The sequence below is a fragment of the Branchiostoma belcheri genome, unplaced genomic scaffold (assembly GCF_001625305.1).
Source record: "Branchiostoma belcheri isolate BF01 breed outbred unplaced genomic scaffold, Haploidv18h27 scaffold39, whole genome shotgun sequence".
NCBI classification, from domain to species: Eukaryota; Metazoa; Chordata; class Leptocardii; order Amphioxiformes; family Branchiostomatidae; genus Branchiostoma; species Branchiostoma belcheri.
The window spans coordinates 397321-418742 of record NW_017804009.1 but is presented as its reverse complement, the minus strand read 5'-3'; the positions used below and the strand labels follow the sequence as shown (position 1 = coordinate 418742).

The window sequence follows — 21422 nt, the reverse complement described above, 5'->3', positions numbered from 1 at the left end:
GCCACCAGAAAACTGAGCCGTGATGGTATGCCAAACGGCTACGGTCTGCTACCTTCGTATCAAGGCACTCATAAAATATTCAAGAGTTTACAAACCTTCACTGGGAGTGGCGTACCTCATCCATTGTTGGTGTGAAGCGGTTTAGAAATGGATATTCAAAGAGACTTAATTATGATTCCACAAAAGGATGACCCCACCCAGGACTTTGTGAGAAACGTGTATACACGAAGGCATTGCCCTCTACGTATAAGGACATAAAATTGTGACTTATTTGTCTGTTGTATAGCATCAAAACATTACAACTTATATTTAATATTTTTGCGTCATTTATAATGCACTCTGGCATATATACCAATCGGTTACGTGCAATGGTAATGCAAAACTAAAAAAAAATATCTTCGACGTAATTCTATACATAACCTCGACGTAATAATGCTACATAATACTTTTTCTGAATCATTGCATTAATGTGTATAAAATTGTGCTGAAGAACGGTGCACTCTGACACAGTGGCATGTCAATAATAATTAAAAACGTCATCAACAAGTGCTAAGGGGCAATGGGTTGATATTTAGATGCTATGACATCCAGTATTTGTTTGTTCTAACTTTACAGTTATTGTTGGAGATATATTGTGGTGGCTGCATACATTGTACTATAGTAATTTTGCTACACATAAATATGAATTACGCCTGTATTGTTTCTTTCTGTAGAGTCCAATGCTACATTTATATGCTAGTACTATTGGGAAAATAAGTTATCTGTAGTGTTAGCTGTGGCACCCTTATTTCATTATGGGGAAACCCACTTTTTTTCTGAATTCTTTTCAACGTTGACATTACAATTTTGAAATGTTTCTTGTGACTTTTATGCTTCGCTGTGAAAGTACTTTTTGTGTCTGTATTGTTGATCAAGCTAGTAGTGCCTGTAGTTCTGTGACTACCTGCCAGGCGGCGCTTTGGTGCTGACCTTGGTGCTGATTGTGTCATCAGGATCTCTGCCTACCATTCAATGGCTACCTGCCAGGTGGCGCTTTGTTGCTGACCTTGGTACTGATTGTGTCATCAGCATCTGTGCCTGCTATGCAATGGCAACCTGCCAGGTGGCGTTGTGAGACTAGTACTAGCCTTGGTTCTGACTGTGTTATCTACCTGCCTATCTGCCTACCATTCTGCACCAACTAACCAGCATTCCTCAACCCGAACAATAGAAAGTTACTAGCATTAACTTATTGGAGAACATATTAGAACAGGAATAGACAATTCAGTGTCAGTCATGCATTCCTTGGTTCTGAAGAATGTCAGTTTTAATTTTCTATCATTTCCATTATGGAAAAGAATTACCAGAGCACCTTGTCACCATCGGTACAATTGTAACTCCATACTTAAGGGGCCTTGTTGGAAGGTAGAGTTGTTAATGTTACATTTCATTACAAAAATCCACATTGAAACAAATGATTACATAAGACAAACAGCCTTGTTGCATGCACAGGGTTATACTTACTACTTTTTGTGATTATCAACCACATACGACTAGCACACCAGCAACTTAGACCGAACTAATAGCAACAATGTAAACTTGCAATTGTTCATCATGAAATTTTGCTGACCATTGTAGAAGTTTTGCTCTTAAATTATATAAAGCACAAGAAAGACTTATCCTTTGGTATAATTATTCCTCCCTTTTGAACAGTATGCAATAACAGTGAAACTGAGGGATAAAATCTTCTGCAATTTTTTGCAATGCTGTATTTTGAGCTGCTACATTAGCTGAATCTTGTGATGACTCCTTTTTTCCACAAGAACAAGAACATTTTGTATCTTGATTCGATGGTAGAATCTACTGTAACTAGAAAGGTAACATTTGCAAAGCAAATGCATAATGTTTACCTTCACACATGGTCTGCTCTGTTAATTCTTACTCAAATACATTCATATAGATAGTCAGACAGGAGTCTAAATTCCCCCTACTATAAGATTGCAACATTATGTAACCCAACACCAGTTACAATGGTGAGAGACATCAACAAATCAGGTCATTGGTCAGGTCAGAGGTTACTGTTTGGAGAAGAAGAAGAGAAAGGAAACCGAGCAAAAACAATATGTTTTTCTTCGGTAAACATAACTATTGCTATGTAATGATAGTATAATAGCAAGTAAGTACATCCAAATGCTGTAGAACATTTCAAATTTTAGCAAGATGATCCTGTCAATAGTGGAAAATGCACTATTATTTTCCAGTAAATAGTACAAATGTTTCCACTAATGCAATTTTTTCTACAGTACTATCAAAATGACATGATCAAAATTTTCTGTTATTTCATCCTGTCAATAGTGCAAATTTTCCTGTTATTGATGATAATAGTCATCCCCTAACAACTATACAACCCCATGATTTTTTTGGCTCTTGACCATAAGGCGGTCCATGGTGCTGAAAATGAAGTGCCTGATGGTCACTACTGGATGTTGAGGTCCTTGGCCACCAGGCTGGCCGTGGTGCTGTGCATGAAGGGCCTGTTCTGCTGGAAGGTTTGCAGGGTCTTATCTCTGGCCTTGTCAAACCCATACAGGTCCCTGTGAGATGTAAATGAATGAAATATGGTGTCGGTAAGTGTTTTTAACTTGAATGTAAAATTTGAATGAAAGCACATTTTGTGTTCACTTGGTACATGTAGAATCCATAGTTACAAAGTTTAAGCATTAGATCCATTATGAAAAGAAAGACGGACAATGAATTTTCAGTCGAACATGTCAACTTTTATCAGATGTGTGTTTGACCGAAAATACATGATGACTCCTTCCTTTTGTGTTGGAACTAAGGCTTAAACTTTATAACTGTAAATGTAAATTGTAAGCAAAATTACCAGAATCAACTTTATCAAGCACAAATTACAAAATACATTGTATTCTTATTCAAAATGGTTTTGAGAGAGAGAGTAGCAAACTATGGATGAAATATAATAAGGGGAGCATATTTTGTCTTTTGTAGGAAATTAAACACATTTAGAATTTATCTATCTACAAATGCATTGGCTTTATTAAAAGTTTAAAATTCATATATTAAGTATATTGAATTCATGGCTCCTATCGTAACATTTAATGCTATCATGGGGTGCCTAGATATTTTATTTCATTTTGCCCTGTTGCTTCAGACTTTATAAAGATCCAAAATCCACCAAATTAAATTGGTGTGGCCTTACCTGTAGAGTGGCCGTACAAACTTCATCCTTCCCTGAACAGTAACAAACTTGAGAGCAGGGTCCACAGCACCCTCCCACTCTGCCCTGATACCCAGCCTCAGCCATCTGGGCAGGAGGGAAATACAGAAGCAATATATATTTTTAAAATCTGTAAAGTTAGTTGCAGGGCTCAAAAAAGATTCATTTTTTTGCACTGGTGCACCCAACTTGAAAATTTTTTGGGGGGGGTACACCATATAAAATAGAATATTTTTTTAAGTAAAATGTCAGCAAAAGCTAGGCACATGTATGCATATGACCTTTTGAGTGACAATAATACAGACTAAAATGTCTACTTTTTAAGTGACACTGAAGAAGAGTGGCGGATGTCACTTGAAAGGCCCAGAATTCGAAGTAATCTCCATAATTTATCCAGTAGTACAGTCTAAATTGTCTTTGAATATACTAAGTCTTACTTATAGGTATTGTCTTCATTATCATGTTATCAAGATTGCTCTGTATGTAATGTATTTACAGAAGTGTTTCCATGGTGAACACATACAGATTCTTCAAGCCTGGAATGTATCACAAACATATGTTGAACAGAAACTCACCTGAACTTGATCTCTGAGTTGTTGTTGGCACTCATACCATAGACTTGGTCCATCTTTTCAATATGCTGAATCGACAGTGGGGGCTGAAACATGGGTAAAGACAAGGACAAAATTGGGTGTTACTTTCAAATTGATAAAGTTACCTTCATTCAGTACAGTCAACCTAAGACATTCCTTGGAAAGGTTCACATCATTGCCTTACAGGCACCCGATGCAATTTCAGATGGGCAAAACAAAATATAATCTGGATGACAAAACTTGTTGTTATCTACTTTTATTTACTTTTACTTCATTGACGCATTTGAAATATGTGAGGCATTGACGCATGTGAGGCTTTATTTTTTGGGTACCACCTATAAATAGCTAGAAAATTGACTTTGAAAATCCAGTTTCGCCACCCTGAAATTGCATTGGATGCCTTAACACCGACTAGAGTGGCTATCGGATGCCTTTAAACTGACTAGAGTGGCTACGTTAGAGTGGCAGGTAACTAGGGCCCATCCCCACTAGGATGAGCCAAATTGAATCTGGTTCCGATCCGCATAAATCCGGCTTAAAGTAGGATCAAAGCCAGATCAAAGCAAATCAATTTGGCTCCATCCGGACAATTTTATCCTACTGGGAATGGGGCCTAGGTTAAAGTTGTGTTGACTTGTGTACCTCCAGGAGCAGTTGTGCCAGAAACTCAGTTTTCTGACCAGGTGACATGTCCTGCAGGTCCTGGGGAGTGAACTGGTCCAGCTGGTCAGGTGTGGCCTGACTCCAGCGCTGACACAGGGAGGAACACACGTCTGCCAGGGTCGTGTCATAGCTGCAGGAGAAGATGATACAGAAAAGATGAATGAATGAACACATTTACTTACAATCGTACATGGTAAAGTAAATTATCAAGACTACAAGCCAGGTTAATCTATTCTACAAGTTATACCTGTAACTACAAAATATTATTGACATACTAGTATGGAATGATACATGTATTGTTGTCATGTCTAAAACCTTTATCTGCCTACAAAAGTCAATTCCTGTATACTTAAACTATAAGTTGTAGGTCAATTCCTGCATACTTCGTTCTAAAAATGAGACCAACTCATTCATACCAAGGCATGACCATATTGTAACTCATAAAAATTATACTGTTTCTTATGATAATAATAACTACAAGATACATTGTAGGGTTAAGTTCATACATTCACTCACCTGGGCTTTACAGGTGGCATACCAGGTGTATGTAGCCAGGCATTCCAGTCCACCTGGTCAAACAGACCTTCAGAAACCTTAAACAATGAGTGAAAGTTTGCAAATAATTACAAAATTATTACATGTACTACGAAAGTTTGCAAATATTTGCTGATTTGCAAGGAAATACATGTAGGGTGTGACAAAATAATAGTGTACATTAAAAATTAGCATGAATAATAATACAAATGCTACTTTTACATGTAACTATTATTGTTGGGTTTGATTTCTTTTGTGTGCAGTGGAGTATCAAATGCCCCACACTTGCAGGACATAGAAGTGATAAATAAATGCAGTTTTGTGCAGGTGGGTTGGAAAGGTGCCTAAAACTAGGAAACATTTTGGTGACTACTGTACAGTACTTCAAATAACTTACCTCTTTCGGTGCTGTAATGAGGACAATGGCAAATAAAGTGTATTACGTCCTCCACTGTCTTTCCAGAATATTTGACACTTAATCAAGTGACTAGTTTACATGATATTTGACACCTGTAGATATCTTTAAAGAAAGGAAGAAGGTAAACATTTTTCTGGTAACCAACTTCACCTCTTTCTTGAAGTAGTCCAGCAGAAAGGCTTTCCACTCCTCAGTGTCCAGGCACTTGTACTTAAAGGTGTCAATGTACTTCCTCAAGAATGGTTCAAACTTCTCTGTAAGGACAAAAATTAGGATAAAATGTGACCCTAGCATGTCCACATTCATGAGATATCAAGTTCTGCTGCAGTGCCATAAAAAATTGCCAGGGCCCCAAAATCTCATAATTTTGAGGTCCCATCAAGACCTACCCACCTAGATTAGTATTATATTGTTCCAAATATCACAATCCATCCCACCCTTCTCGATTTATTGTGTTGATATGACAGACACATGGACACACACACACAAATGATACCGAAAACATAATCTTCTTGGCAAAGGTAATAAACTCTTATCATCATCTAATCGGAACAGCTTTTATCAACCCACAGGTATATCAATGCAAAAACATTACTAGGCCAAACCAATTTAATTTGTTGGTTGGCTGTCAGATTCACTCGCTTCATTTTTTTTTTCTTATTTGCAAAAAAAACAAAAACAATTCAGGTTCTGAATCAACTTCAAAATGCTCATATTTTTGCCCCATCAGTTGAAGGAAGCCCCTTCTCTTCAGAGTTGTTACTGTAAAATTTTTTCCATCTATCAAATTAGTGGTTTGATCAAAACCTGCAAATATGTAGGATACCTAGGCCTGTTTTTATTTTTTTACCATGTCGCTTCATACTTTTTTCTGAACAAATCCTCATATTTTTTTTCTGAAAAAATCTGGGAACCAACAAATCAAATTGGTGTGGCTTTATGTACTAGACATTTCAAAGAGAAGATCCACCCATGAGGTACCTGGTCCTCCCACCAGCTCCTCCAGGTAGTACAGTAGAGTAAAGCCCTTCTCATAGGGTACAGAGGAGAAGGCATCATCAGGATCCACACCCTCCAGTCTAGGTACCAGGTTAGTCAGCGGGTTGGTCTCACCAAACGTTTGTACCTACATGTGTAGAACAAGTTTGGATACTAGTTCTATACACAAGCACTCACAGGCAAGTGTTTTATTCAGCCAACATTCTGGTGACTGTCTGTCACCTTCATCAGGGCAATTCTGACTGGTTCACATTGCACTGCAACACAGGTGTCGATTTTATGTAGATGCGTTCCCAAACGTAAAATATTTAGTTACACATCAATAGCAGCGACACCTGTGCTGTACAATGTTAACCAGTCAGAATTGCCCTGAGGAAGGTGACAGACAGTCACTGAAATGTCAGCTGAATAAAAGACTTGGCTGTGTAAAAAGAGTCTCTTTGTTTAATTATACAAATGCAGATAGTCATGTTCGTAGGAAGGAAAGCTGGCTTACATGATGTGCATTATGATGGTTTATTTACAACTTACCCACTAGACATGCATGCAGTACACTGTATGTATGTTCATATAAAAGAGAGTAGACAAATATCAATGACAAGTGCTATTATGTCTGAAAACGTAAATTCATAAGCAAGTAGACTTTGACAACAGTCAAGGAAGACTTACCGAATGATACAGGTCTTTCCAGCCTCCTAAAGACAAAGATGATAGAAAAGGTTTCTTCAGTTTTCTCAAACAACAAGAACTTCTTACAAACTACATAAAATTACAGTCTTTAAGACTGTATAATATCATAAGAAAACTATATGTATCATGGGTGCCCCCCAAAAATCTAAAATACTGGTAAAAAGTACTACAACAAACTTACTTTTCTGGCTTGTATGTTAAGAGTATACTGTACATGTATAGCAATATTAAATTGTTATAATAACGTTATATGTCATAAATTTAATATCTAACTTACGTAAATCCATGATGTGTTTTCTCAAAATGTCAGCAATTCTACTGTACCTAAAGCAGCAAACTGCCTAGTCTTCTCTCCATGCATCCTTCCTGCAATCTTTCTCTCAACAAACACTGTGTGGCCTTCATTCAACCTGAGGGTCAGAGAAAAGAAACAAGTTACACCCAATTTAGAGCTAGGACCTATTGGTTCTGAGCCGAACATTCTGACCATTTATTATGCCAGTGACTAGGGGTGGGTACCGGTTCAGCTGGACCGGTTTAAACTGGAACGACGTTCGGGAACCGAGTCGATAAAACCGAAATGCAAAAACCAGATCATTGGACCTGATGTACATTTCTGTAGATTGTACACACATCTTAAGATAATCTGGACATGGCAGGTAAAGAAAATAACCCTGAATCAAACTAGATTAGCCTAAATCCATGTTTGTCTCTTTCTGTAACTGTGTTCAGCTTCAATATACATGGTACAACTTGAACATAATATATATTAACACACTAGTGAGTGACCTGTACTCATTCATGTTTCGCACTCCAAAATATGATATGTATAATAGTTCTACTGTACAATAATCAATAATCTGAATTTTCTATACAGGTACCCAGCCCTATCAGTGACAATGCCAAGCATGAAAAGAAACTGAGATTGAAATCATAAGTTTATGTTTCATGTTGCCCACCAGAAATGCTCCCATGTCCTGTTGGTCACCAGGTTTCCTGTCCAACTGTGAGAGATCTCATGAGCCACCACCTGTAATGTAGACATCAACATCTTAAGACATGGCACCAAAATACGACCTCATCTGATTGTAGGCCGTACAAACTTAGTTTCTCAGTTGATCAAACATGGGAGATTATATTGTCCACCTCTTTTACGTTATACTTGTGTAGTCTTTGGGCGACACCAATTTAATTTGTTGTTTCTTGGATCGCCATGTCTATTTTTTTCTGATTTGAAAAAAAAAAAATTTTGTTCTAAATCAACTGCAAAATGCTCAATGAAAGACATATTTTGGGCCCAATGGTTGAAGAAAGTCCTTTTCTTCCTAGTTGTTACAGTTTTTGAATGTAAGAAAGCAATTTTGTTCCATTAAAAGCTCAAAATCTATTGTTTTAATTATAAACCAGCCTGGTATGTTCATTTCATGGCTCATATTGTAACATTTCCGGCCTTGGCCTGTTATTTTTTTTCGCCCTGTCGCTTCATATGTTTTCTGAAAAAATCCGAGAAACAACAAATTAAATTGGTGTGGCCTTGTGTTGGAATAAAGTTTCACATTGTTCTATTGTTCTACCAACACAGATGAACTTCCATGATAACAGCTGTTTGCTTATATCTAAAAGGTTGATACAACAGCATTAAGTAACGTCAACCTAGAAACCTCAACAGTTAGCAATTGACTTACATTTGCAAGTGACCTGTCTCCAGCCTGGAAAAGGTATGAACAAATTGGTTATTGACAAAAATAATGATAAGCATTTGCTGAGACAGAATAACAGATCACAAAGTAGGAAACTTTTTACAATGTGTTTAAATTGCATGAAATTCAATACAAGGCATTTGTATACAAGTACTTAGCTATAGCGGTGTAAGTAATGGCCCTTAAACTATTACGCAGATTGGATTACATGTCAGCTCAGCTGTTACTGAAATGCAGTCAAACTTGCCAAAGTTTGCCATTGATTTCAACAGCATGACTGTGTTTTGCCTACTGTAAAAATTGGCACCTGCTTGGGCACATTGGGCAATTGGGCAGTCTGTTGTAAAATTTTGCTGTCTTCTAATGTTCTCTGTCTTGTCTTACCACAATGCTTTTTGTATAAGAAGACCACTTGTCCAAGAAGACCACCTGGTCCCCTGGGTGGTCATCTTAGGCAAGTTTCACCGTAAGACCACACTGACTTCATTGTATGGATGATATCCACTGAAGACCCCAAAACTAGTGTGCGTGGGAATAAAAAATTCCAACCAAAAAACTGCTTAACCACATGAATACAAAGCTGCGCACTAGTAGATAGTTACTTTTACGACAAGCCGGAACATGCTGGGCTTTTGCAGCATTTATGAGTCTGTACTGTACTGAGTTCTGTGGAGCTTCGGCAGCCTGGATGCCGTCATCCGTAGTTACTGCCAGCTCCCTATTGTCTATCGACTATGGAGGATGGCACCCAGGCCTCAGGAAGTGATTTTGTTTTGAGAACAGGCGAAAATCAATGCACGCATGCAGATGTCATCCATAAAATCAATTCAGCGAGGCCCAATGGAAAAAATGAAATATCTTGGAGTTGTACCCACGAGCAGTGTGGGTGTGACGAAGGTGAGACAGGGGTTCTCCATGCCTCCATACGGGAAGGAGGGAGGCAGCACCAGGAGGTCATACTGTCCCCACACGTACGGACCCAGCAGATCCTCCGCTGTCTTCAGCATTGTCTCTGTCTGAAATCAATCAAAAACAAGAAATATTCAAACATCTAAAAACATATACAACATCATACAGACAGTACCATCCAGCAATTATATATATCAGCATCAGCATTTCCCTCTTACATGCAGTTCTTGAAATTCATTTTTGGGAATAGGGTGCATTTATAGGAATAGGGTGCATTTATGGAAATAGGGTGCACAAAAACATTTTGGGTGCAACATATAAAATACTCTGAAACAACAAATATTTTAGTATTTTTCTGACACTTAGATGCCAGAAATATGCTGTATAATACATTTAATATTTTTACATAATTATATTATTTATTATTTATATATTAATATTTTTACATAAACCTATAAAAATATTGGGATGCACTATTGCAGATAGTGGCCAATTGCAGAATGCCATAAATATTGCAATATCCATTACTAGATAGTTAAGGGGCATGTTTTTCAATGCCAGAAGAAGAGATATGCTTGCAATAGAAGGCAAGACATGTCTGGAAAAACTTTTTTTTCAATTGGAAATGCAGGTGCTTATTATTCCCAATGGCACAGCGAAACTGGCGTATGAGACCTTCAGTTTGACTAACCTCTGCAAACTCGTAAGCACTCTTGTCCACCAACTCCTTTTCTGACCAGACCTTCGTACGGTGATCGATGTCCCTGTTGGAGAGAAAACAGTTATACTCTAAGTGTTATTCAAAGAATATTGTTCAAGGGTTAGGGTTAGGGTTAGGGTTGTATCGGTATAACTGCCCTTTGCTGTAACACACCAGCTCAGTGTACATAATACTTTTTTGAACCACCTTTTAGGTTGCCCACCTACAAGTTACTACTTTCCTCAAATTACTGTAAGTAATGTTACAGACATAAGCCTTTGACAATATTTCTAACAGCCTTTAGTTAACTGATACTAGCAATAGCCATTAATACCTAAAATTAAAAAGCATCTGCCGGATACAGCGGTGCAATCCAAGTGGGCATGGTTTTTTTGGTGGGGATGGCATTCTTAAAATTCAGGTAGCACACTGGGCAACCTAGGTTCAAAAATAGGTTGCCCCAAGTAAAATTTGGTTGCCCGAGCAACTTGGCAACCAGGTACTAGTATTTTTCACGCTGCAGCTACAATACGGATTTTTCATTCATAATTAATACAAATGCACAACCAATGCACAACCATGTTTTTACCTGCTCTCCAAGGCTCCAGCCACTATAGCAATCAGGTAGGTGGGCATTTGTACCTGAAGAAAAATATTAGAGAATGATGGTCGGTTCTAAACGGAGTCTTTACCCCAACATATTGTGGTGTTTGTAACATTTTCTAGATATCTAGATGCATGTACCTGGGTCTAAACACAAAAGATGCTGTTATCTAAACAGAATTCCCACCTTTTGATCAAACTTGTACAGAGTTCTGGTTTGGTCTGTTGGGTCTGTCTCTTCTCCACCTCTCTGTGCAGACATCAGGGCCACTAGAGGTTTGGGCACCGAAACCTGAAATAAAAAGAAAACGTTTAAGAGTCTAGCGAAGTACCCGTACAGAAATCAACTTAAATTTATGATTTCATGTATATTTCAGAGACCAGTGCAATGGCCAGGTGGGTAGAGTGCTTGCCTTGCATTTGCTAGTTTGAATTTGATCCTGGCCGAGTCATATCAATGACTTTAAACATGTACATGTTGGACATACTGCTTTCTCTGCTTAGCACTCAGCATTTGGGAGAGAGTAAGTTGAACACACACACACCAATACCAGTGAACTTGCCTCCTGCTGTAGTGATTGCACTACTGTGTGGACCAGGGCTATTGAAACGCGGGAAGGAACTTTAAGTTTAACGGTATTTCAGACCCTAACAATGTACAAAGTGTTCTAGCTGGACAATGGTGTGCATACTTACCTCAGCTTGATAAGTTATCTTGGTAGAGGGGGTGTCCTGGCATGGTAGCATGCTGCGGGCATGGATGGCCTACAGAACAATCAGTTTTGAGGTTAACGACATTCAAGATAACAGAATTGTTTTAAATCCAATTACACTACACATTACCTGTAGTAAAAATGAATTCCTATGAATGCCTGGAAACAATTCTTTACAATTTTCAACCATTTACAACCATTTTGTGTCACGTAAAATTGTCCGCAGGCATTTATGAAATTATAAGAACAAGAGGACAGCACCCACCTGACACTGACTGAACAGGTAAGGGTGCTGTTGTCCTGCTGTCTGCTGTGGGGACAGCCACTGTAGAGCTGAGGAGGACGGTGCTGTCTCATAGCTGACTTTCACTTGGCATTTGCTCCCTCTGTATTAAAAAAGAGGACTAGTACTGCAGCTTCATGTTCGTTTCTAGTAAGGCCATGTTGATTTAATTATATTGATGACATCCTCTAAGAACAGCAAAACTGACGTGAACATGCCAATAGAAAAAGATTGGAAAAAAAGTTTCCTTCATTATGAAATCTACATAGTCATGAAGGCGAATTTTCATGGCGAATTTTCATTTTTTCCAATTTTCCTCTTTTCTTTTGGAATTGATTTTGGCATTCTATGACAAGTATCATTTTCCAATATGTTTTTGTAATTTGTGGCATATATTTGCTCATTTTGCAGCTGCCTTGCATGATTTACAGTATGGTCAAAACTTTTTTTTTATTAATGAACGAAACTTCATGTGCAATTGGATGCCATCCATATACAATCAACAAATCAACATGACAGTTCAAATTTATGTTGTGAAGTTTATTACTGCCACAAATTTTTCTTCAACAACCAATTCTTCATTAATTTTGGAACAAATACTGATCAGTATCTACAAGTACTATCATGAAAGTTCATCTGTGTTGGTAGTTACATGTTTAAAGTTAAAACTTTTGGTCCAACACAAAAAAGTTCTCTCACTGGGTCAGTCTACAGAGGAAGACCAGAGTGACTGGTTGAAAGCTCTAGGTGAAAGAACTTTTTGTGTTGGACCAAAAGTTTAAACTTTAAACAAGTATCTACAAGTATTAGTTCTCACTTTGCGTGACAGTTGACTGGAAGGCTGATCTGCAGGGGTGATCCAAAAGGTGCCACCTGGTCCTTGAGCTGGAACTGCAGCGGCTGAGCTGTGCTGACATCCTCCACACCATGGATGGTCAGCTCACGTGTGTCCAGTACCTGGGTAGGAAGAGGGAAAGAAATCATATAAACTTGTTGAACTTTTATTTCTCAAACCAAATGTCTATAAGGCCACACCAATTTAATTTCTTGTTTAACAGATTTTTCTAGAAAAATAATGGAGCTCGTGGGCGAAAAAAAAAATAAAACAGGCCTAGGCATCCTATCATGGCCCAAAATGGTACGATAGGAGCCATGAAGTCAACACACCAGGCTGGTTCAAAATTTAAACAATGAATTTTGAACTTTTAATGAAAGAGATACATTGTTACAGACTATTACCACTAAGACAAAGTTCACCCTATCTGGTACACAGTACGATACATTCCATAGATTATTGTCATACCATATCTGCCTACCATATCTGCCTACGTAGGCCAATTTCTGTACACTTTATTTCATAAGCGAGACCATATCAATACATGACCATATTGTAACCCATACTGTATATATAGTAGTTTGTAGTAAATAATGTAATAAGAAGTAGTTTAGTTTTGTAGTTGTATTGTTGTATTACCGCCACACATTGTACCATGTACGATTGTGGAGCAATAAAGCTCATTCATTCATTCAATGTGTGCGTGGGAACAGGCACAAAGTCTAACACATACGTCACTAGATGAGGTGATCAGTGGGTGTGGCCTCCAACAACTGGGCAAGTGCAAACCTTGGACGGAGTGGTCATAGTCTGACCAGTCCCTGACCAGTGTTAGGGACACCATGGCCCGTCTGATACACGTTCTGGCCCTCGCATTTTGCGTGGGAATCTCCGTCATCTTAGGAGATCCCGTACCGGTCTTTAACGACTGTGGTGAGTCATTTGACTGTGTATAAGAAACAAATCCGACAAATTGTTTGTTTCCTTTTGAATGATTTTGCAAAGGTCATCTGTTGTTTAACACTCACAGTCCTCATTTCAGGATATGGATGCATTTTCCTTACTATTTGTGTACTTAGGCCACACCAATTTAATTTCTTGGTTAACGGATTCACCCGCTTCATTTTTTTCTGATTTGCAGAAAAAAAATTCAGAATCAATACTGCAAAATGTTCATATTTTGCCCTGAACAGTTGAAAACAGTCCTTTTGATCCTAGTTGTTACAGTTATTCCATCTTTCATTGCAGTGGTATCATTAAAAGTTCAAAATTCATTGTTTATATTTTGAACCAGCCTGGTGTGTTGACTTCATGGCTCCTATTGTACCATTTTGGGCCATACATTTGTAATAGGATGCCTAGGCCTATTTTTATTTTTTATTTTTTTCGCCCGCCCGCTCCATTATTTTCCTAGAAAAACCCGTTAACCAAGAAATTAAATCGTTGTGGCCTAATAGGATGTCTAGGCCTTTATCTAGGCCTATATTTTTTTTGTCCGCCCGCTGCATTATTTTTCTAGAAAAATCCGTTAAGCAAGAAATTAAATTGGTGTGGCCTTATACTGATAAAATAACGTTTCAGGTTCCTAATAGTTGATGGTGTGGCTGAAAGACTTATTACTAGTATATATATATAATAAATGCTTTGCGTTTTTTGCACAACAATGCCCATGAATGATTATGTCGTTTCTTATTAGACATGCATATTACTTGTATCTCTGTACAGGATCCAAAGTGGCCAAAATCAACTCTATCAACATCACACCATGTGCAACTGAGCCGTGTCAGCTGGTGAAAGGACAAAACGTCTCCGTGGTTCTCGAGTTCACCACAAGTCAGAGCTTACTTCAGATATTAATTTTTATTTGCATGTTCATGCCCATGGGGCTAAATGCATACATCAGAATGTGATGTTATATGTACATCGTACTGAGTAACATGATACATAGGATATAACAGAATAACAGAATGACGAAAAAGTCTTAACAACTACTCTTTGAGAATGCCTTGCCTTCTTATTCAATAAAAAGCCATTCTGTAAGGCCACATCAATGTAATTTCTTGGTTAACGGATTTTCTAGAAAAAATAATGGAGCGGGCGGGCGAAAAAATAAAAAAAAATAAAAAAAGGCCTTAAGGTATTCCTCTTATGGCCCAAAATGGTACGATAGGGCTATTAGGAGCCATGAAGTCAACTCACCAGGCTGGCTCAAAATTTAAACAATGAATTTTGAACTTTTAATGGTAGTATTGATACAACTGCATTGAAAGATGGAACTGTTCAGGGCAAAATATGAGCATTTTGCAGTTGATTCTGATTTTTTTTTTTTTTTGCGAATCAGAAAAAAATGAAGCGGGCGAATCCGTTAACCAAGAAATTAAATTGGCGTGGCCTAAATTTTAAGTAAAACATGTGCATTATTCCTTTTTTTTCAGACAAGCAGATAACGAAGGCTAGTGCAGTTGTGCACGCCATCGTACTTGATGTCAGGGTCCCACATGAGATCCCAAACCCCGATGCATGTAAGGATTCGGGACTGAAATGTCCCATAGCAGCCGGGGGAACTTACAACTATACCTCCTCCCTCTTGGTGTCAAAGTCATACCCGTCGGTAAGAAATTTGTTTGTGTTAAAGTGTAGGGGTTACCGGGTAGGCCAACTTAACAACATTACAAGTTTCAACTTGCTCTAGTTGGAGCATATGTTCAGTTTCATGATTATATCTTCAGGACTCAAAATTAAAGGTGATCCAATGGCAACTGACCACTAAAATTTAGGCTGGGACGACTAAAAAGACACTTTGGGACATTTTTGGGACAATAGAAAAATTTAATCAACATCAGAATGTCAGCCCTTCTTTTGTTTATCAGGCACACGTCCCGGCTTTTGGCTCCAGAAAATTCCCCCCAGATTTCCTGTCTACTGTGCAATTATAGTGCTCCTGGGAGTGAATATCAGCAAAATAAGGATGACTTTAAGTTGATGTCATACATTATCTAAAAAAAAAACAGATTGGAACAGTTCATCCTCACTTCGGGACAACTGAAATTTATTTTGGGGACAGTGCTGGGACAATAGGAAGAAAAGTTAATTTCAAGGCCTGACCTTGCCCATTGGAAGCCCTGGACACACTGTCAGACACACACGCACACACACACACACACACACACAAATCCTGTTGCAGACATAAAGCGCCTGCTTGTAATTTGATACCATATAATTTGAGACTTTTCCTCTAACGTTCCTGCCATCTCTCACGCTATTTTTCAGATCAAGTTTGTGGTAGAGTGGGAACTACAAGATCAGGACGGAGATGTCATCTGGTGCTTCCAGGTCCCAGCTCAAGTTGAAGGGTAGCTGCCACGCGGGCTATGATGTGAATCATTCTTTATTCAGTGAACAAGAAATATACAAGAACTCCAGGTCATGCCAGCCAGTAATGACCGAGCATGCAGGACAACATTAACAATGACAATGACTATGACACACACAGATGACATTAAAAAACCAACACTCGTTGACTATAACAATCTGTTTTAGTAGCTTGGGGTAGCTTGTCCACATACTTATCTATCTCTCGGAAATGGAATAAACGGGAATAATATACCTTTCAGCCTGATGATCCTCTCTGTAGATCTCGTTTCACTATCTAAGGCCACACAAAGGAACTACAATGTCAAAACCAAGCGTAGACCCCATGCAGACCCTTTATCAGACTGGACAGGTTTTCTACCTTCTGGACTGGACGGGATTTTCCACCAACCCCAAAGTAAGCTGGGATAATTGCCATATGGCCCTTTATCAGTCACACAGCACCTGTACATACACACGGGTGTTACACACAGGTGTGTGACTTGACTCTTCAGGAATGCTGTCCAGACAGCAAGAACTGAACTGTAGCAATTGGCTATAATATTGAGCAGAAAGAGCCACTGCCATTGCGTGGAATGGGAAACTTTCCTTCTCTAGGATTACATGTAAGCACTTTTTAAGCAGATTTTTACTCACACATTCTTTTCTCAATTCTAAAGCTGGTTTGGGTAAAATCTGTTAATAATCAACTTTGCACACTCCTACTCCTAGTCTGGCAATCATGCAACAAAGGACTGTTTGTGCTTGAGTGTTTGCAAGTACAGGGGCGTTACCACTCTTGTTATATACAGTCTGTTTTGACACGTAGACATAAAATATTCAGCTAGAAATGGCTGCAACTTTCACCTTAGGTTTCACTTTCTTAGAGGCTGTCCTAGTATTTCTGCAGTTTCACTTTGACTAGTTTTGGGCACAACAGCAAATTTTCAATAAAACCATTATATTATATGAACGTGGCTATTTACACTCCCGGTGTGTAAATAAAATCTATTTGTCTTTTATATACACTCCGGGAGTGTAAATAAAATCTATTTGTCTTTTATATACACTCCGGGAGTGTATATAAAATCTATTTGTCTTTTATATACACTCCCGGTGTGTATATAAAAGACAAATAGATTTTATATACACTCCCGGAAAGTTGATAGGGCAGACATTCGAATGATCTGTCGCCGGTGGGTTATCCAGAGTCACCAAAGGGACCGGGGCGAACCCCGGGTTGGTCTTGGTCTGATAGATGCACGCCAGGCCGTGAGGTCGGCGCTTCTTCCGCATGTATTAGCTCTAAAATTACCACAGTTATCCATGTAGGATGTGACGATCAAAGGAACCATAACTGATTTAATGAGCCATTCGCAGTTTCACTGAGACAGTTTAAACTTGCACGTGCATGGCTTAATTGTCTATACTATTACTAAAGTGCGACATTACGTCTTCCGTGGTCTACAAAAGAGAAGGTAAACCCTTCAGACATAGTGTTAGACATAGCTATAGTTTCCTAAGATGTATTACATTTTATTATGTAGATTTGGAAGTTATTCTTTACTCTGTTTCAATGTTCTTTTGTTTATGTCACTTGCAATTAGCCTTTGGCAGGAATTTGCAATAAACTTTTCTATTACTAAAAAGAGACACTGACTCCAGGTGTTTGAGGTCAGCTCCTTTTACTTAGTGACTCTAGTGGAACAAACATACTGTGATCAATGTAGCCAAAGCTAACTACATGCTAGCTTTTATCAAAAGACACTGTTGGTTATACAACAAGTGTTCACAGTCTAATGTCACTCTACATAACTTTGCTCAAATATCTCTACATAACTTTGCTCAAGATACTTCAGGCCAGGGGTTATCAAAACAAAAATAAAACATATAATCTAATGGAACAAACATACTGTGATCAATGTAGCCAAAGCTAACTACATGCTAGCTTTTATCAAAAGACACTGTTGGTTATACAACATGTGTTCACAGTCTAATGTCACTCTACATAACTTTGCTCACAAGTATGCCAGAGTATTGTTCCCCTACTTGCTCCTGGGTCATGCAGGCTGACAAGTCTGTGTGTGTAAGGTTTACAACGTCGAGCATCCAAGTACATACCGGTACATATACTTGCTGCAGGTCCTGAGCTACCTCTGTAACTAACTAACTAGCTAAAATGCTTATAAATTTTGGACATCAGGTCGAAGATTGTAATACAGGTCTAAAGATGACTCATATTCCATCGCAAATTGATGCCTTACATGCTAGTGTTATCAGGCGGTTAATGGATAACTCAGAGGGGGACTGGAAGATACTTCCACGTCTGTTTCTTAACAGTTTTGGAAAAGATTTCCTTATTCTAAATATGCAATTTAAAGACAAACGGGATTGTCCTAACATGGAACACATACCTTTGTACTACAAACATGTTATCTGTAGTTGGCACAAAGCGATAGGCAGAAATATGTTAGAACCCGAGAAATGGAAATTAATACAGTCACCTCTATGTAACATCTGTTTGGAAATAGAGGACGAAAACCATATGTTCTTTCAATGTAAAAGACTTAAAAATTTTTGGAAAAATACTGAACATCATAATACTGAAAAAATACTGAACATCATAATTATCATAAAAGATATCAATATTGAAACATTAATATATGGACTTCCAAGGAACTTACAACAAACAAATGCAGGTAATCATATGATTGGTATAGCACAGTATGCAATATTTAAAACCTGGTGTCTATATAAGGAAAAAAGCTTCTACAAAATAATTGATCCATTCTCTGTTTTCTTAAATGATTTTATGTCCAGCTTAAAAATAGAGCAAAATATATCATACGGAAAAGCAAAAAGAAAATGGGGGGATCTTCTTTACCTGATAGATTGAAATAAACATACTGTATATATTGTAAATATCATCATGTAACATGTGACAAAAGAATAAAGACCACGGCTCTGGGATTGTGGAATATAAAAAATTAAAATTTTTTAAAAAACTAGCTAAAATGTCCGGTGGATGGTTCTTCTCCTCCTCTTTCTAGTCCCTGTACCACGTCTCTTCAGGGGATCGCTCTGGTCCCTTATCCATCAGTTGCTGAGCTGCCTCCATGCTGATTCCCTTGATCTTGTGGAGGCCATACAGAATTGCCTGCAAAATAAATATGAAAGGTGAAATATCTTAACTGACATCCTATGCCACTCAAATGAAACATGGTAAAATGGTCACCTTACTTGGACATGCAACTTGTTTGAGCACAACTTAATCTGGACATGGATTAACATCGACACGTATTGGTAAGTGGCTAAGAACTGGAAGGTTCGGGTCTACAACCGATATTGCTGGTATGTCAGCTTGAGTTTTTGCATTCAGTAAAGTCAGTTTCAAACAATCTGTGTTGATGTACGCGTAGATTGTGCGTCATTAGTTGTCAACCTGTCAGGGTAATGTATGAATACAACATACAACATGTTTCATAATATTTGCTTGGGGAGAGCCCTGCACATAATTTCCCGCCAGTACTGAATAGTCATAAATTTGCCCCCCTCCCACTACATGCACCACAGAGTAGAGTAGAGTAGAGTAGAGTAGATCTTTCGTCTCGGTCTGGCCAAGGATTGTGGCTAGTATGGCTTCAAGAGTGACTTAACTAGCCAAGGGAAATTCCTGAGCTACAATGAGAAAAAAATCGATGTATACTCACGACTGATTTGGCCGGATTCCCGACCCTGACAGGCGCGGCTTCCCGTAATGAATACATCCAAACTTCACCGCTCTATAAACATGAGCACACGGAAACTTTTGGACGCCTTCAGGTAATTTCCTGTTCTCAGTTTCCACCTTCTTGCTACTGATCTTACTGAGCTCAGCGTGTGTTGTTTCTTGATAGTTGTCCAGTGCTGCCTTAAACTCTGCCCAAGTGAGAAATTCGTCCCCTAACTTCAGTAGGGACGGCGCGGCAGCCATGTTGGCGCGAGAGACCAGGCCTCAGCGGGAGACGAAAAATAGCGGGAAATCCCTGTCGAGTGCTGATTGGCTGACATTCGGGTCGTAGGTCAAAACCCTGTGTTTTCGAACTTCGGTGGGGATTTCCGTGTTGTTTTCTGATTTTCATCATCCACTAAGATAAACTTGAACACACTTGGTGCCCCTGAATCCTCAAACACTCACAAAAACCCAGGTTTTGGGCCTACCAAGGAGGCTAGTATTTCGGAGTGTAAATAAAATCTATTTGTCTTTTATATACACTCCGGGAGTGTAAATAGCCACGCCGATATTATATAGTCTCCTTGCTAATACTTAACTAATATACAAGAACACAAGCTTAAGCATGCACGCAAATTCAAGACAGTCCCTTTGTAAAAACCGAAAGGGGCGAGCAGGTCACTTACAATTTATCTTTAAGATCAACTATGCCTTATAATGAATTAACTTTTCATAGGGAAATGTGACATAGCACTGTTTTAGTGTTTATTGCACACCATAGCACTTTCTTGTTTGATTTTTTTTCCTTGAACCAAGCACCTCACCCCACCGGCCGCAATTGTCAAGACCCTAGGCGCGATGCCCCAGTTTGGGGCCTTGCCCAGTATGATATATAGATATAGATGATATATAGATAGATGTGTTGTAAGAGATAACGTTAATCTACACCATGCACCACTCACCACATGCTCCACTCCCTCCTCCAACACCTCCACATCAAGAGTGGCCGACCCTCTCAGGACCTTCTTGTCGAAGTCTACGACAAGGTGCAGGGCCATGTTGGTGGTTCTACAGGCCTGTGGGTTGCTTAGAGAGCAGGGATCAGCCATGGCGCGAAGCTCTAGGTAGCTAGGTTCAGCTAAAATTTGTGCCCGACTCCAAACACTGACTGTGACTGAGCACTACACTGGGCCAACGCGGAAGTGAGGGAAACGTGCGTTGCCGCAAAACGGCAAGGTGTCGTTGTCGTTGCACCATGCAATGGCGCCGCCAAGCGGCGTTCTTTCAAACTGCAGTGAGTTTTTCTCCTAGCCGTGCATGACGTATTGGAGATAAGTAAATTACGTAAGTAAATTATGTAAACAACAGATAATATGTAAGATGAAGGATGGAGTCGCTCTTGACAACATCATGATACATTTTGGACGGCTAATATCCATTTAATTCCTCAATATTGAATATTGCCAATAATCAATTTACTGTGAATTGATGATGTGCATGGG

General features: G+C 38.8%; 2 protein-coding genes across 2 annotated transcripts; one reads left to right on the top strand and one right to left on the bottom strand.

Moving 5' to 3' along the window:
• Window positions 1-2051: 2051 nt before the first annotated feature.
• Window positions 2052-21081, bottom strand: LOC109476781 (leukotriene A-4 hydrolase-like). Its single transcript, XM_019777800.1, has 19 exons — window positions 20883-21081; window positions 12840-12979; window positions 12005-12125; window positions 11723-11791; window positions 11214-11318; window positions 11013-11065; window positions 10415-10487; window positions 9690-9830; window positions 8800-8823; window positions 8074-8144; window positions 7439-7524; window positions 7094-7119; window positions 6407-6551; window positions 5576-5679; window positions 4990-5066; window positions 4453-4603; window positions 3793-3875; window positions 3200-3304; window positions 2052-2573 (listed from the first exon to the last, which is right to left on the bottom strand). The coding sequence occupies exons 1-19, from the start codon at window positions 21027-21029 to the stop codon at window positions 2456-2458; spliced, it is 1839 nt and encodes a 612-aa protein (XP_019633359.1). The 5' UTR covers window positions 21030-21081; the 3' UTR covers window positions 2052-2455.
• Window positions 13681-16233, top strand: LOC109476770 (epididymal secretory protein E1-like). Its single transcript, XM_019777790.1, has 4 exons — window positions 13681-13790; window positions 14583-14690; window positions 15293-15468; window positions 16128-16233. The coding sequence occupies exons 1-4, from the start codon at window positions 13700-13702 to the stop codon at window positions 16212-16214; spliced, it is 462 nt and encodes a 153-aa protein (XP_019633349.1). The 5' UTR covers window positions 13681-13699; the 3' UTR covers window positions 16215-16233.
• Window positions 21082-21422: the final 341 nt, after the last annotated feature.

Coding starts and splice junctions, on each gene's coding strand:
- LOC109476770 (XM_019777790.1), top strand. CDS start 13,700: ATGGCCCGTCTGATACACGTTCTGGCCCTCGCATTTTGCGTGGGAATC. Junction 13,791..14,582: donor ACCGGTCTTTAACGACTGTG/GTGAGTCATTTG, acceptor ATCTCTGTACAG/GATCCAAAGTGGCCAAAATC. Junction 15,469..16,127: donor TGTCAAAGTCATACCCGTCG/GTAAGAAATTTG, acceptor GCTATTTTTCAG/ATCAAGTTTGTGGTAGAGTG.
- LOC109476781 (XM_019777800.1), bottom strand. CDS start 21,029: ATGGCTGATCCCTGCTCTCTAAGCAACCCACAGGCCTGTAGAACCACC. Junction 12,980..20,882: donor AGGAGGGAGTGGAGCATGTG/GTGAGTGGTGCA, acceptor CTTCCTACCCAG/GTACTGGACACACGTGAGCT. Junction 5,680..6,406: donor GGAGCTGGTGGGAGGACCAG/GTACCTCATGGG, acceptor TTGTCCTTACAG/AGAAGTTTGAACCATTCTTG.